The sequence below is a fragment of the Triplophysa dalaica genome, chromosome 3 (genome assembly GCF_015846415.1).
Source record: "Triplophysa dalaica isolate WHDGS20190420 chromosome 3, ASM1584641v1, whole genome shotgun sequence".
Lineage (NCBI taxonomy): Eukaryota > Metazoa > Chordata > Actinopteri > Cypriniformes > Nemacheilidae > Triplophysa > Triplophysa dalaica.
Window position 1 is genome coordinate 9,733,879 of NC_079544.1, and position 16,969 is coordinate 9,750,847.

General features: G+C 38.1%; 2 protein-coding genes across 7 annotated transcripts in view; one reads left to right on the forward strand and one right to left on the reverse strand.

Annotated features, from left to right (window-relative positions):
• Nucleotides 1–266: 266 nt before the first annotated feature.
• Nucleotides 267–11,423, forward strand: myh7 (myosin heavy chain 7). The gene is given in 40 exon segments (XM_056744171.1): nt 267–279; nt 494–529; nt 749–957; nt 1,180–1,323; nt 1,418–1,574; nt 1,824–1,851; nt 1,943–2,048; nt 2,135–2,227; nt 2,809–2,872; nt 2,956–3,054; nt 3,152–3,255; nt 3,329–3,467; nt 3,543–3,661; nt 3,742–3,891; nt 3,973–4,143; nt 4,244–4,553; nt 4,646–4,725; nt 4,861–5,066; nt 5,161–5,284; nt 5,396–5,532; nt 5,632–5,887; nt 5,980–6,222; nt 6,307–6,483; nt 6,579–6,724; nt 6,812–6,902; nt 6,997–7,386; nt 7,475–7,601; nt 7,681–7,799; nt 7,887–7,974; nt 7,977–8,082; nt 8,346–8,529; nt 8,605–8,770; nt 8,965–9,089; nt 9,511–9,819; nt 9,906–10,109; nt 10,197–10,493; nt 10,576–10,680; nt 10,792–10,887; nt 10,972–11,106; nt 11,285–11,423. Coding segments are annotated over 38 exon segments (5,814 nt in total). The 5' UTR covers nt 267–279; nt 494–529; nt 749–759; the 3' UTR covers nt 11,306–11,423.
• A 2,567-nt stretch (nt 11,424–13,990) lies between these two features.
• The window catches only part of map4l (microtubule associated protein 4 like), a 32,164-nt gene continuing 29,185 nt past the window's right edge, over nt 13,991–16,969 (reverse strand). For 4 of the 6 annotated variants that reach the window (XM_056744174.1, XM_056744176.1, XM_056744173.1 and 1 more), the window contains one exon: nt 13,991–16,776. In XM_056744174.1, the coding sequence (XP_056600152.1) occupies nt 16,772–16,776 (5 nt within the window). In that variant the 3' untranslated portion in view covers nt 13,991–16,771. The remainder of the gene's footprint in view (nt 16,777–16,969) is intronic. The other 2 variants (XM_056744178.1, XM_056744177.1) reach the window with 1 other exon arrangement.

A 16,969-nucleotide genomic window follows, 5' to 3' on the forward strand; every position in this document is an offset into this window, starting at 1 on the left:
ATTTAGTGCAAACCACTTAACTGACTAAGCCAAATGAGTTCTCCTATCAGACAGAGCCTAATTTAGGGCACAAGCAAATCTTAACAAAGATAAGATTCCCCTTAACTTATATTCTTGTTACTTCCTAACACCCGTAACTACCCTTGTTGCACCCTACTGGTGTTCAGACACAATAGCATTCCTGCCCTATGGAATGCCTTCCCCAAATTTGGGTTGGTGACTTGCTTTATAAAGAGTGTTCATGGTTGGTGCTCAGACCAGTCATCGTTTTATCTGAGGGTAAGAAGTGAGCAAAAACTGCATGGGGATGGTACATTTCAAAGGAAAATAAATCTAAATTTCTTTACAATTCTTCATAAAGATACATAATTTTTATTGTGGGTTTTTCTTTTGAAATTTGTTACTATTTGGTGTTTTAGCAGAAGTTGAAATACATTCAAGTATCTGAATCTTTGAGAGGAACAGAATAATGGAACATAATCTTTTTCAACAGGTCTTTGAGTCAACCGCCTCACCTGGTGAACCTCAGGTAACAGTATTATATATTATTTATGTTGAATACATTTTCTGTTCACTACATAGTCATGGTTTGGGGCGTTTTAATGCTATAGTTACAATGTGCACGAATAACAAAACAAAATCAATGGCTTGATCTTAGTCATAGACAATTCTTGGCATGTGGTATAAAAGTCACTGTATTTTAAATATTAAATGAGTTTGAAGTACTTTTTAAATTACCATTGACCAGACAAGGTAATCATGGATGCTCAGATGGCAGAGTTCGGAGCAGCAGCTCCTTACCTACGAAAGTCAGACCGAGAGCGTCTGGAAGCACAAACTCGACCCTTTGATTTGAAAAAGGAGTGTTTCGTTCCTGATCCAGATGAAGAGTTTGTGAAAGCATCAGTCATCAGCCGTGATGGTGACAAAGTCACTGTTCAGACTGAGAAAGGAAAGGTAGGCTCAACTAATGAAATAAATACCAACTCAATTAAAATATATAGGAAAATGTTATTTTGCAATGCAAAAATTTGCTGGCAAACTTTTTAGATGTAAACTTGCTTGATTTGATTTTAGAACAATGATTGCAAATATAAATAGAAAACAATAGCAATATATAATATTACTTTAAATTTCTATCTTACAGTCTAATACAACTTAATTTTCTACTTCTCACAGACTGTCACTGTGAAGGAAGCTGACATCCATCCCCGAAACCCGCCAAAGTTCGATAAAATCGAAGACATGGCAATGTTCACCTTCCTTCATGAGCCCGCTGTGCTGTTTAATCTCAAAGAGCGTTACGCAGCATGGATGATCTATGTAAGAGCACGGCGGTCAAAGGGTAGAATAAATCCTGCTTCAATTTCTCAATTTTTAATGGTCTTGATCAATCTTTATTTGTCCTTTGCCACAGACCTACTCAGGGCTGTTCTGTGTCACTATCAACCCCTATAAGTGGCTGCCGGTGTACAATAAGGAGGTGGTCATTGCCTACAGAGGAAAAAAGAGGAGTGAAGCTCCTCCCCACATCTTCTCAATCTCTGACAATGCCTATCAGTACATGCTAACAGGTATAGACAACACTGTTCTGCTCTGCTTATGTGGAAAATTGTATAATATTGTTAATTTCTGTATTTAAATATGGTAAAACATACTATAGAGCTCAGGACAGATATTTGGGTAGATGAAAGCATGGACTATATATTTAAAAGACATACATGCAAGGGTTTTTTCATAATCTTAAAAAACAGTGTTACATAACCTTGCCAATAATAACAAGAAACAACAAAATAATTAAAGATGTTGCTTTTAAATTTCAGACAGGGAAAATCAGTCAATTCTGATCACGTAAGTTAATGACTTCTCTTTTAATGTCCTACCAGAGTTTGTTTTTTAAATAACTTTTTGACATTCATTTTTCTGCTCTGTTTTACCTCAGTGGAGAATCTGGCGCAGGAAAGACTGTAAACACCAAGAGAGTCATTCAGTACTTCGCAAGCATCGCTGCTGGAGGCTCAGCGAAGAAAGATGGATTTGAAAAGAAGGCAAGAGGCATTTCATACATTTTGCAATAAGAACTCGAAAATGTCTATTAAAACATCACCAACATAAGTATTTGTTTGTATTAAAGGGAACCCTGGAGGATCAAATCATCCAGGCCAACCCAGCTTTGGAGGCTTTTGGCAATGCAAAGACCATCAGAAATGACAACTCCTCAAGATTTGTAAGCTTCGTCAAAGTTAAAAAAAAAAGATTTAGGAAAAGATCTCTTCATTTCCATGATAACATGGAATTTTAACACAAATAAAGGACCCCCTCTGCTGGGTAATATAAGAACATGATTGGCATAAGACTGCCTTTTAAAGGGATACTCCTCCAGCGAAAATTGTATCATGAATTACTCACCCTTTACTTTATATTTTTTAATACAAAGAAAGATATTTGCTAAGTTAGCAACTGACTATTCTGGGGCATCATAGACTACCACAGTCAAAGGTGCCACAGAACGGTTTGCTTTCCTACATTCCTTAAAATATCTTCTTTTGTGTTCAAGATGTTCCTATTATGGTAATCAATGATATCTCAGAACTGTTAGCTGCTAACATTCTTCTTAATACCTTTCTTGGGTGAACATCCCTTTAAACCACTCTATAACAAATGTTTAGTCAACTTAAAATATGGTTAAAAAATATACTAATCGGGGAAAAACACATTAGCAGATAAGCAAATGGCCGTTTCCCTAACATTTTTATTGTTTGTACTTTATTGTGCTTCATTTCTCATGATTATTTCTTAACTATTCAGGGAAAATTCATCCGTATTCATTTTGCTGCCAGTGGAAAACTTGCCTCTGCTGACATTGAAACTTGTAAGCATTCATTTCATTTTGAATACCTGCATCAAAAGGTTACAGACTATAATTTAAATGTACCTTTTTTCTTGATACTTCAGATCTTCTGGAGAAGTCAAGAGTGAGCTTTCAACTCAAAGCTGAAAGGGACTATCACATTTTCTATCAAATCCTCTCTCAGCGGAAACCTGAGCTGCTGGGTAAGAGTCAGGGAACTTTTGATCATGTATAAAAAGTCTTAACACTGACTAAACACTAAAACAAACGCTCCTCTCATTTCTATCTTACCTGGAACAGAGATGCTGCTCATCACCAATAACCCCTATGACTACGCTTACATCTCCCAAGGAGAAACAACCGTAGCCTCCATAAACGATGGCGACGAACTGCTTGCAACTGATGTAAGCTGAAACATTTTTGTTTTTCTACTCTAAGGGTCTGAGCTCATATATCTCAAATGTTTTCATTTTATAGGAAGCGTTTGATGTACTGGGCTTCACTGCCGAGGAAAAAAATGGCATCTATAAACTGATTGGAGCTATTATGCACTATGGCAATATGAAGTTCAAACAAAAGCAGAGGGAGGAACAAGCAGAGGCTGATGGAACTGAAGGTGTGTGCACAAAAAGCAGTCTCTGTTGTGCATAATAATTCACTCTTAACATCTCAATCTGATTTATTTGAACAGATGCGGACAAAGTTGCATATTTGATGGGTCTAAACTCTGCTGACCTAATCAAAGGTCTATGCCATCCAAGAGTGAAAGTAGGAAATGAGTGGGTCACCAAAGGGCAAAGTGTCCAGCAGGTGAGATGCAGTGCCATTTTTTTAATTCTTACCTATACTGTGAGTGGTGACAGACCATAAAAACGCCTCCCTCCCCTCAGGTGTACTATGCTGTTGGTGCGCTGTCTAAGGCAGTGTATGAAAAGATGTTCCTTTGGATGGTCGTAAGAATCAATCAATCCCTAGACACCAGGCAACCTCGCCAATACTTCATAGGAGTACTGGACATTGCTGGCTTTGAAATCTTTGATGTAAGTCTTCGTATGTTAATGCTCTATACTCTTGTTTAAAATAACATATCATATGTCTGACTTTCGTACATTTATTTACAGTTCAACACCTTTGAGCAACTCTGCATCAACTTTACCAATGAGAAACTGCAACAGTTTTTCAACCATCACATGTTTGTGCTGGAACAAGAGGAGTACAAGAAAGAAGGAATTGAATGGGAGTTCATTGACTTTGGCATGGACCTGCAAGCCTGCATTGATCTCATTGAGAAAGTGAGTCATCAGTCATTCCTAAAAGATAATGCAATCAATGATATCATTGTTAAAATATATCTTTGACTCTGCTGTTCTGTCATATTCATGCTTCCATCAGTCCATGGGCATCATGTCCATCCTTGAAGAAGAGTGCATGTTTCCAAAAGCCAGTGATGCAACCTTTAAAGCAAAGCTTTACGACAACCACCTTGGAAAATCAAACAACTTTCAGAAACCAAGAGTTATCAAAGGAAAGCCAGAGGCGCATTTCTCTTTGATTCACTATGCTGGCACAGTGGATTATAATATCAATAACTGGCTGGTGAAGAACAAAGATCCGCTGAATGAGACTGTTGTCGGCCTCTTTCAAAAGTCTACGGTCAAACTCTTGTCAATGCTCTTTGCTAATTATTCTGGGACAGATTCTGGTATGTATGATCAAAATCATGCCATGCACTGAATATACAGAATTAAATTTGTGCACGAGTAAGAATAACATTATTTCACTCATTCTGAGCAGTTCAAGAGGGAGGAAAGGGAAGTAAAGGTGGAAGTAAGAAGAAGGGCTCATCTTTCCAAACGGTGTCTGCGCTTCACAGGGTGATTATAAGTTTTATACTTATAAACAAATACATTTCAAGATAAAAAAGGCTTTGTTTTGCTTTACACTGATTCCTTTGTCAAATAAAAATAACCTGAATTCTATACATTTTGAGTATATTTTTCTCTTTACAGGAAAACTTGAATAAGTTAATGACGAATCTAAGATCAACTCATCCACACTTTGTGCGCTGCATCATCCCCAATGAGACAAAGACTCCCGGGGCAATGGAGAATCCTCTAGTCATGCACCAGCTACGCTGTAACGGTGTGCTTGAAGGTATCAGGATTTGCAGGAAGGGTTTCCCCAACAGAATCCTGTATGGTGATTTCAAACAGAGGTAGATTTGATTATTTTTGTGATAATCAAGCTTTGCAAATAGTTTATATAAATAGGTTTTCCTATATTTAGAGACGTTCTGTATTTATTTACAGGTACCGAATCTTGAACCCTGCAGCCATACCTGAAGGTCAATTCATGGACAGTAGGAAAGGAGCAGAGAAATTGTTGGGATCACTCGAAGTTGATCACAATCAATATAAGTTTGGACATACAAAGGTGAAAACTTACAGGGAACGGAGCTGAATCATGACTTTATATTTATTAGTCAAGAACCATAACTGCATACAAAATATTAAAATGTCTCTTTTCATAATGAATTCTGTCTAGGTGTTCTTCAAGGCTGGTTTACTGGGTCAGCTGGAAGAAATGAGAGATGAACGACTGTCTCTAATTATTTCTGGAATACAAGCGAGGTCCAGAGGACTCCTTGCAAGGGTTGAGTTCCAGAAGATAGTTGAAAGAAGGCAAGAATTACATATCCGATGCATTTCCACACCAATTCGTACTGAATGAATTATGACTCCTAATATGAATGATGCCAATTACTTCTAAAACCCTAACAGGGATGCTCTACTGGTTATCCAGTGGAATGTACGAGCCTTCATGGGGGTTAAGAATTGGCCCTGGATGAAGCTCTTCTTCAAAATCAAGCCTCTGCTCAAGTCAGCAGAGGCGGAAAAAGAGATGGCAAATATGAAAGACGAATTTGCCAAGCTCAAAGAGGCTTATGCCAAATCTGAAGCCCGAAGGAAAGAACTAGAAGAAAAAATGGTGTCTCTTCTCCAAGAGAAGAATGACCTACAACTTCAAGTCCAAGCGGTCTGTTCACATTTTGTTTTTTCTTGATAAGTTCAATGTTTCCCTTGCAATATTGATATAATTGCAAATTTTTAAATCTAATTTCAAAACAGGAGCAGGACAATCTCTGTGATGCAGAGGAGCGATGTGACCAGCTTATCAAAAACAAAATCCAGATGGAGGCAAAAGCCAAAGAGCTCACTGAGCGCCTTGAGGACGAGGAAGAGATGAATGCAGAGCTGACAGCAAAGAAGAGAAAGCTGGAGGACGAATGCTCTGAGCTGAAGAAAGACATTGATGATCTGGAGCTTACACTGGCTAAAGTGGAGAAAGAGAAGCATGCTACAGAAAACAAGGTCTGGAGGGTCTTACTCTTTCCATTATGTTAAAATATAAATGTTTTACATACACTCAATGATGTGATCCATCAATTTCAACAGGTGAAAAATCTGACTGAGGAAATGGCTGCTTTGGATGAAATCATCGCAAAGCTAACCAAGGAGAAGAAGGCCTTGCAGGAAGCTCATCAGCAGACACTGGATGACCTGCAGAGTGAAGAGGACAAAGTCAACACCCTCACCAAGGCTAAAGCAAAGCTAGAGCAACAAGTGGATGATGTGAGTTTCACAACTTTCCATTTTTAGGAAACAAATGCATTGCAACAAATGAAAAATATTCCAATAAACCAAATATTTTCATATATTTAAACCAGTTGGAAGGATCTCTCGAGCAAGAGAAGAAGATTCGTATGGATCTAGAGAGAGCCAAGAGGAAACTAGAAGGGGATTTGAAGTTGACCCAAGAAAGCTTAATGGACCTGGAGAATGATAAGCAGCAGTTAGAGGAGCGTCTAAAAAAGTAAGGCAGAATTTTTCCTTTCTTTCACCTACTCAGTCTGTTTGTTCAAGGCTCACTCAGGACTGTGAACGTTTTATCCAATCACAGAAAAGACTTTGAGATCAGCCAGCTTAATGGAAAAATCGAGGATGAACAAATAATTAGTATTCAGCTGCAGAAAAAACTGAAGGAACTTCAGGTAACAAGAAAGAAAAAAACTATTAATGGCATCAACAAAAATTTGCGAAGACAAAAACAAGACAATGGCGACCCTAACATATCTTTTATGCCAGGCACGTATTGAGGAGCTGGAGGAAGAGCTTGAGGCAGAAAGAGCTGCCAGAGCTAAGGTAGAGAAACAGAGAGCAGATCTAGCCCGAGAGCTGGAGGAGATCAGTGAGAGACTGGAGGAGGCTGGAGGAGCTACATCTGCTCAGATTGAGATGACTAAGAAACGCGAGGCAGAGTTTCAGAAACTTCGCAGAGACCTTGAAGAGGCCACTCTGCAGCATGAGGCCACCGCCGCCACACTGAGAAAAAAACAAGCTGACAGTGTGGCAGAACTGGGAGAACAGATAGATAACCTACAGAGAGTCAAACAGAAACTGGAAAAGGAGAAGAGTGAGCTGAGGCTGGAACTAGATGATGTGGTCTCCAACATGGAACATGTTGTTAAGACAAAGGTAATAATAGCAATATTAACAAATAAAAGAGAATATTCATCTTCTCTTCTATGTAGTGATTCTCCAGCCTAATTATTTGCCTTTGTAGGTGAATCTGGAGAAGACCTGCAGGTCTTTGGAGGATCAAATGAACGAATACAGAACCAAATTTGAAGAGGGCCAGCGCAGTATCAATGACTTCACAATGCAAAAATCTAAACTACAATCTGAAAATGGTAAAGTTGTGAAATAAAAAAGCTGACTTTTCATTATGATCCAATCGTACAGCAATACAATTCATGTTGGATTCTTTAGGTGAACTTTCAAGGCAGCTGGAGGATAAGGACTCTCTCGTCTCTCAGCTAACCAGGAGTAAGATGTCCTACACTCAGCAGACTGAAGATCTTAAAAGGCAACTGGAGGAGGAAACAAAGGTAAGAAATAAATATGAACATATCAGATGTTTTATGAATTTCATTTGTAATATGTTGGTTGTTAAATTCTAACGTTACCTTCACCAGGCAAAGAATGCCCTCGCCCATGCGCTTCAGTCTGCCCGTCATGACACCGATCTGCTCAGAGAGCAGTATGAGGAGGAGCAGGAGGCCAAAGCGAGCTACAGCGATCTATGTCCAAAGCTAATTCTGAGGTGGCTCAGTGGAGAACCAAGTATGAAACTGATGCCATCCAGAGGACTGAAGAACTGGAAGAAGCCAAGTAAGATATTCGTACAATTTGTACAAGTTCATGGACTTTTCGTTTAGGTTTAATCTTTCTACTGACAGATAAGCTTTTTGTTTGTGTTATGTTTCTTTTAAAATGTAAGACGAACAAAAAGTTTTTCTGTCAGTTGGCCACGCATCCCTAAACAACAGGTACAAATAGAAGCCAACCTTTTCAGTTAGGTAGGGGTAGTTGGGGTAAGGCTACGTAGTTCACTCAAATATTTTTCTCCCTTATTGTTTTGTTTTCAAATCCAGGAAGAAACTGGCTCAACGTCTGCAGGAGGCTGAAGAAGCTGTTGAAGCGGTGAATGCGAAATGTTCGTCTCTTGAAAAAACCAAACACAGACTCCAGAATGAGATTGAAGATCTTATGGTGGATCTGGAGAGGTCTAATGCAGCTGCAGCAGCCTTGGACAAGAAGCAAAGAAACTTTGATAAGGTAGCCAAATATGATCCCCTTGAGCTCTTAAAAAACAAAAATACTGAAATGAAAACAAATGTTGTATGACTGTAGGTCCTGGCTGAGTGGAAGCAGAAGTTTGAAGAGTCACAGGTTGAGCTTGAGAGCTCCCAGAAGGAAGCCAGATGTCTGAGTACTGAACTTTTTAAGCTAAAGAACTCCTATGAGGAATCTTTGGATCACCTGGAGACCATGAAGAGAGAGAATAAAAATATACAAGGTCAATAATCCCTTCACTATTTTTTTATTTGCAGAGATCTTCTGCAAGATTTGAAGAGGTACACTGATAAAACAAAGTTTCATATGTGCATTAAGTGTGGTGGAAGAATTAAAGCACTTCGGAGATAACCAAATGAAATGTGGTGAAATATAACAGCGTGTTTTTACAAATGCAATACATTCTTTTCCTACTAGAGGAGATTTCTGATCTGACTGAGCAACTTGGTGAGGGAGGAAAGAGCATTCATGAGCTGGAGAAAATGAGAAAACAATTGGAACAGGAGAAAAGTGAGATTCAGTCTGCTTTGGAAGAGGCAGAGGTGAGTTTCAGACACAGCATTATTCCCTCACCTAAGAAATGATGAATGGATAAATAAATACAAATAAAATAATACAAGAACAAGATAACTGTTCGTCTGTAGACAATGAAGCTCCAATATTCTCTGCAGTCGTTTTGAAACATCATATCACCATATTGATTTTTTGCCATAAATCATAAGTTATAGTCACCCTTTATGTTTGTCAGTGGGTTTCGCAAATATCTATCCAATAAATGTATTAAAAAGTTCTTGTCAACTTTGACAACACAGTATGTGATCATTTAAATACTACAGTGTTATTTCCATTATTTCCAGCGAATTTGGACATATGAGGATTTAGAAGGACAGTGATGTAATTATAATAAAAAATAACATCTTCTGTCAATAATATATATAAAACAATATATCTTCTATCAAAAAGGCCTCACTGGAACACGAGGAGGGTAAAATTTTGCGAGCTCAGCTGGAGTTCAACCAGATAAAGGCTGATATCGAACGCAAACTAGCCGAGAAGGATGAGGAGATGGAGCTGAGCAAACGCAATTCTCAGAGGACCATTGACACACTGCAAAGCTCTTTGGAGTCGGAAACTCGAAGCAGGAACGAGGCCCTTCGAATAAAAAAGAAGATGGAAGGCGATCTGAATGAGATGGAGATCCAGCTTAGCCAAGCAAATCGACAAGCAGCAGAGGCTCAAAAACAACTCAAGAGTGTCCAAGCTCATTTGAAAGTAAGATACACTCAAGAAAACCATGAAGTAAAGAATGAAGTATTTGATTGATGAGTTCTTAAAACGCGTGTCGTAATTGATTTTAGGATGCTCAGCTTCAGCTTGATGACTCTCTGAGAACAAATGATGATATGAAGGAGAACATTGCGATCTTAGAGAGACGCAACAACCTTCTACAAGCTGAACTAGAGGAGCTGAGAGCAGCTCTTGAGCAAACCGAGAGAGGCCGTAAGCTTGCTGAACAAGAGCTCCTGGATACTAGCGAAAGAGTGCAGCTACTACACTCCCAGGTAAAGAAAATAGATCCTAATACCACATCCTAAATAGATTCATTAGGCTCATTCGGTTCTTCAAGGAAACAATCTTGCTTTGTCCAGAATACAAGCCTCTTGAATCAGAAGAAGAAGCTGGAGGCAGACACGACCCATCTTCAGACAGAAGTGGAAGAGGCCGTGCAAGAATGCAGGAATGCTGAAGAAAAAGCCAAAAAGGCCATCACCGATGCTGCCATGATGGCTGAAGAGTTGAAGAAAGAGCAAGATACAAGTTCTCACCTGGAACGTATGAAGAAAAACATGGAGCAGACTATTAAAGACCTGCAACACCGCCTGGATGAAGCAGAACAGATTGCCATGAAAGGAGGCAAGAAACAAGTCCAGAAACTAGAAGCGAGGGTGAGCTTACTATAAACGCAATGTTTTCCGAATATGACAAAAGTGACAGTGTGTAAATAAAACATCCATTTCGTGCCAACAGGTGAGGGAGCTGGAGAATGAAGTCGAATTAGAACAGAAGAAGAGCAGTGAGGCAGTGAAAGGAATTCGTAAATATGAGCGACGTATTAAAGAACTCACCTATCAGGTACACATAACATCTTATTCCAATAATAATAGACCTGGTGATATAACACAGCACCAATCACATGCCCAAGTTCTCAAAGAACTGCTCTCTGCTATCATTTTTTCTTAAAAGACGGAGGAGGATCGCAAGAATCTCGCTCGTATACAAGATCTAGTTGACAAACTTCAACTGAAGGTCAAGGCCTACAAGAGGGCTGCGGAGGAAGCAGTAAGTACTAGCCAAAATATCTGAGTCTTTAAATTATATCCAAATTCAAGCTTTACGGTGAGAACTATTGATCCTGCTTTATAGGAGGAACAAGCCAACACCAACCTTGGCAAGTTCCGTAAAATCCAGCATGAGCTTGATGAAGCAGAAGAGAGAGCCGACATCGCAGAATCTCAAGTCAATAAACTGCGTGCCAAAAGTCGGGATGTTGGTTCTAAGGTCAGTGCGGTCTCTTTAACCTTGCAATTATTCTATTCAGTATACTCAAATGAGGATAAATGAAAGTAGTAGGCCTACTGTTTTTAATATGTTAACTCATTTAAAATATTTGCACTGCTTTACTACTTTTAAAATCGAATGACTTTCCACAATTTATTTTCTGTTTCCCTCTTCTTAGAAGGGACATGATGAAGAATAAATCTCAATGGACCTTCTGTGAGCCTTCCTGTATGGTGTGAATAAGTAACTGACTCAGTCAACCTAGCATTTCCTCTGCAAAGAGGAAATTAAGTTGAGAATAAAGTTGAATAACATTTCTTTTGTGGTGTGAGTTTTTATGTATGTAATAAAAGAAAAAGAAACAGTAGGCTACAGTACTACTGAGAATGAGAATGTTTATATGCTAGCCTACTATAAACCTTAATTATTAGTACTGTCATCAAATTGACATTTACATGTAGGCCCACATTTATCTAAATTACAAGTTATGAGTACAGTCAGTAGCCTAGACAAATCACCATATGTGAATGTACAATATATAGACAAAAGTATTAGGACACCCCATGTACCGGTTTGACTAGAAAAGTCATTTCCGTGACAATTTTTTTTAATGCTTTAGCACACGATGGTTCTCAAACTGTGGTACCGGACTAGTGGCATTCAAAGAGACCCCTATTGGTACGTGACACTGACAGGAAATTAATAACTCTATAGATTCATTTTGTGTTTTAATACAATTTAAAGTGTTATAAATGCTTGATAAAAACGGAATACATCTCATACATGCTATCAATTATTGTTTTTTTTATCATTAGCTGATGTAACAGGCGTGACAGGCAGCTCAGACACAGAGCGGGAGCAGACAGATGCTTGCGTATCTCTCTCTTACGATGAGCTGCGTGTATTTATGAATTACTTTTTGAAGTCAACTTAGTTTACTTTTGATTGGCCGCAGTAAAGTCTAAAAGAATATGAACCGAGACAGATTGACTTAAAACAGACCCTATGATCTCCACCTTATCACACCTGTCCCATTTATAATCTGATCTCTGGATATCTGTTTGTGTTAAAGAGCTGTTCTCTCTCTGCATTGTTTATGTATAGCCCAAAGGCTTATATACTTAGGCTATCTTAAATATGCTTTCCACATTGTCTATTCCAACATGACAATGCCTCTGTGTATAAATCAAGATTCGGGAAGAAATTATTCAGTCAGTGTGAAAGAACTTGACTGGTCTGAATAAAGCCAAGTTCTGAACCCAGCTGAATACATTTGGTGTGATTTTAAAGGCAGACTTCAAGTCAGAACTCATCACCAAATATCGATGACTTTTGCATAGGAGCACAGTTATTTTGGGATAGATAAAGGTGCTTTCTGAAACTGTTCAAAGTGGCAATTCTACAAATTGCCTTGTTAATAATTTTGTTTCGATCTCTATTGCAACAGTTTTGGAAGCACCTTCTTCTGTTCCAATATAACAAGTGTACAAGTGAATGATGTTGAGTGCTGAGTTTTTTTGGCTCAAAGTCTGCATTGAAAGTCACAACAAAGGTGTGCCTACATCCTGAATGGTGTATTTTGTTAAAATTGTTCTTTGTGTTAAAGATGATTCATGAAATTATGATACAGTCTGGGAAGGACCTTATTCCTAATATAAAGAATGCTATTAAGTTTCTGACTATGAACATCTTGTTGCTATGAAATCCAGAGTTTAGCACATTTAAGGATATATTGAACATGGAAGGGATTTCCTGCCAAATTTAAATCAATAAATGAACACAACATGCGCACACTATGTGCCAAAATGGAAAATAAAATGAAACAATTCACAGAATGTTATTTGTATCTCATTACTGTATGTTGCATGATTTTACGTCGAGACAGAAAAATTTAACTTTTTACAAGCATGGTCACGATTGTGAACTCGGACGACCTAATGCTACACACAGCTACTTTAGATTTTCTGTTACAAACTGGATAACTGGATAATTAAAAAATTAATATTTTTTGTTGGCTTCTGTTGCCTGTATCGTTTCCTCAGTTGTACTTTTAAAAACGACAACAGCAAGAACAAACTGTAATAAATCATGGACACACTCTTTATCAAATAGCTATTGTAAGTTGTGGCTTCATAAGAAATAGAACACATCATCTAATGTCATTATTGGTATACGTTAATAAATTTATCAAGTAAACTATGAAAGTTCACTAGAATATTTTTATAGATTTGTTTAACAGTCATCATTTTTGGATATAAGGATATATTTACATAATTGTTCATTTCTGTACATGGTGATTGATTCCATGTTAATTGTTAAAACTTTATCAATGTCAATGTTTTTATTCAATATGAAACAGTTATTGCATATTGTTTTGTAATCCTCTAAAAAGACCTTTGAAGACTAAGTAAAGCTAATGAAGCTTTTGTAGAAGATGAACCTTTCCCGGGAATCTCTGGAATACTTCAGCACCTCATTCTTTTGTATCTGATCATCTGAAGCAAGATGAGCCATTTGGTGTCCAGACAAACTCCATTTTTTGTTTTCGTTATGCCATGTTTCTACCTGTTTTTATTTTATTTCTATGTTCACTGTCATTTCAAAGTTTCCAGATTTTTTATTCTGTCTTTTTAAAACAGAAAAACTTGGATGTATTTTTTAAAGGTCTTTCAATACTGAAAAAGTGGAGGGAAATATGCTTATTATGAAGTAAGGTAAATCAATGTCCAGTGTTTAGATAAAAATGTTCAGACTGTAGACGGTCTATAAACTGAATGTAACTAAATTAACTTATGGAGGTCAAATGTGTATGAAAACCATTTTACCATCGCAAACAGCCTGTAGTAAGTGACCTAAAACTTGTCAACAGAATAAATACAAAAGATTTTGTGTTGTATCTTTTTTATTTATGATTAAATATTCACATCACCAGTTAACATTAATCACAATGGATATCTCTTTCATACCAAAAAATACATCTCAGTTTAGACTACTGTCTACAGTCCACTGTTGACTGCATGTACACACACTGTAATTCCTACCAGACACACTAGAGGGCGCTTTTACTTCCTAAAGTTTTAATCTACTCTTTTAAACATGCCAATTATCCTACTAGTCACAGTAAGTCTCGTACAGATGTGCGAAACAAGCAACATTCAGGGTCTATGTGTCAGGTGCGGGAGGAATCATTGTACCCATTCTTTCTGATCAACTCTTCCCTCTAAACTCTAACTCTAACCAGTCCCCATCTTGTCCCAGGACAGTCGCATTACCAGAATGCTGTGCTACATCTGCCCCAAAGGACATTCATGAATCTTCAGGGTCTTTTAGGTTTTCTCTTTCCTCAGTCAAAATCGATCACACTCCTCCTCCTATTGATTACATGACATTTAGTGACTTGTGACGCCAAGCAAAAAGTTACACGCATAATAAATAATCTTTGCTTCCTGCATTCGTTACATTTGAAAAACATTCTATTTGCCAGCCCTTTGTAAAAAGGCAGACTCACTTAAGATTAAAATCCTGTCTCTATAAGTGCGAAATCTTTACTTCTTTATAGAACCCAATCAAGTGTCTTCCCCCAGTGGGAAATAAACAGTGGAACGTGTATTTACAAAACTATTTCAAGCGGATTAGTGCTGGGATGTGAGAAGTGTACTAACGTGTTAATGTTCATTCTTAATGGAAATGACTGATAGACAAAACAGAGCTGACCGAAGGCATGAAATGTTATGATCACCGCATCAAGAGTATAACACAATCACAAGGTACTGTAAGTACAGACAGGACCATTTGGTCAAGCGGAATTTCTCTACACTAAAACATACTCGTACATAGTATATTTACAGACTACTCTATAATATATACTGTAGGTACATGTCCTGCACATTTGAGTCGCCAGGGCTTCTTCATTTTCCAGGGGAACAAATTTAGGAGAATGTGCTCTATCAATCAATTCATTCCCTTTGCAGTATAAAACATAATCATAAAGTGCATTTTTAATGCTTACCAGTTCAATATTTTATAGGATGTTTGCATAATATAATACTTCCTGGTGGGCCTCTCGGATTTTCTTTGATGTCTACTATGTATACGAGGACATCACGGTCAAAATACCACGGAAGATACATTTTGAATATTTCACAACATTAAGTTGAACCAAACCCTGTGTACAAACATAACCTTACGACCAACAGCAGCATTTTGTTTGTGTTTTCCGCAGGCTTTATGCATATCTAGACTTCAAATAAAGTGCCAAATTAAAATTCACAAATTCACCTTAAAAACTTTAAACAGTGTCACAGAAGCAGCCACACGCAGGTGTGAATAAAAAAACTTAATAATTTATGGTAACATATTACTTGGTATTAAATCCAGAAAATATTTTTAACTATGATTAACTAAATAGTTATTTCTAAATAACAATCCATCTATTTCCGTTGCAAAAACAATAGGGACTGTATCGAATTCTGCTACAGTTATAGTATTTTTATATCGTATCCCTTGCACCAGTTCATTTGTTAAGTGCAACCTTTCTCCTTTCTCGATTTTCAGGTACTAACTTTGTTTCCAATGTTCCGTGTTACAGTACCACACCTTCCATCTTTGTCTTTATTCCTCTCTCGACATCTCTCCATCCTGTCTGTTGAGTTTGTGTGCTGTTGCCTTCTCTTACTGTATCATGCTGCTGTATATGTTTGCTATGCAAGTGGACGTTGTGTACTATCAGCTCACAAGAAGGTTTGAAATGGAAAGAGGATGATGCGATCAGATGGTTAGACATCATGATGCAGCTCATTTTTGCAGTATTTTACGGAAACACGATACAGTAAAATTATTGAAGATGTAAATATGCTATTGTTTAAACACCCTATACGTTTAAAATGAGTAAATGCTGTTTTAAATACTGGGGCAGGGTTTATCGTTCAGGTGAGGGGGACAGAAAGTGAAGCAAAGGGAGTGGATTGTGGCTGATTCATTTCACTAGGCATGAAGACGGCCCCACATACAAACAATACAAGGAGCTTAACTGCTATAGGATGTAATAAGCTACATCTCGTGTGAATTCTGGGGTTCCCATTGGAGGACGTCTACTTGCAAACAAAACAAGGGAAGAAGAGGGTGTCGCTTTAAAATGTACTGTAGTTACGTGTCAGGGATAACACTGTCTAGTAGTCTAGAAAGAAATACTCAGGTGTGGTCCTAACAAAGTTACATTAGGAACTGGCTTGACACCGGCATCTTTACGTGATCTCCAATCTATCTGAATACTTCTCAGATTCTGCCTCAAACAGCTGCACTGTAAAGTAAGACAGAGCCTTGTACTTTTCTCACACGATCTCATGGGTGCTCGCCCAGCAGGAAAACATAGTAAAACTGTAAGAGAGATGAAGCTAATGATTAAAATAATGAGAAAACAGATTTTAAAGGGACAGGTTTAGGGACAGCCCCTCTCCTGCTAATGTACAGGTTTGCACCCGTCTCATGGTTGAGTGAATGGAACAAGCTGGGTTGAGTGTGAGGACATGGCGGACCCCAGAGAAACACTGAGAGAGGTGCTGCGATGTGGGTGGGGATGGCTGCCACTCAGGGGGACCAGGAGATGATTTTTGCGCCGTGGTCCGTGCGAGCTCGTGCTTTCTCGCGAAAGTTCAGCTTGTAAGACTCAATCTGGGGACAAAGAAATTTTAAAATACATTAAAAATAACAGATTGGAAAACAACAAACAGTTGGAAAAGGAGTAATGGGGATGGGAAAAGTAAAAGGTTAGGTGGGAGTAAACTGATTTGCACACTACAATACATTTCTCAACTCAGGCCTTCCACATATACGTAGGTGGCTCATACAACCCCGGCAAAAAAGA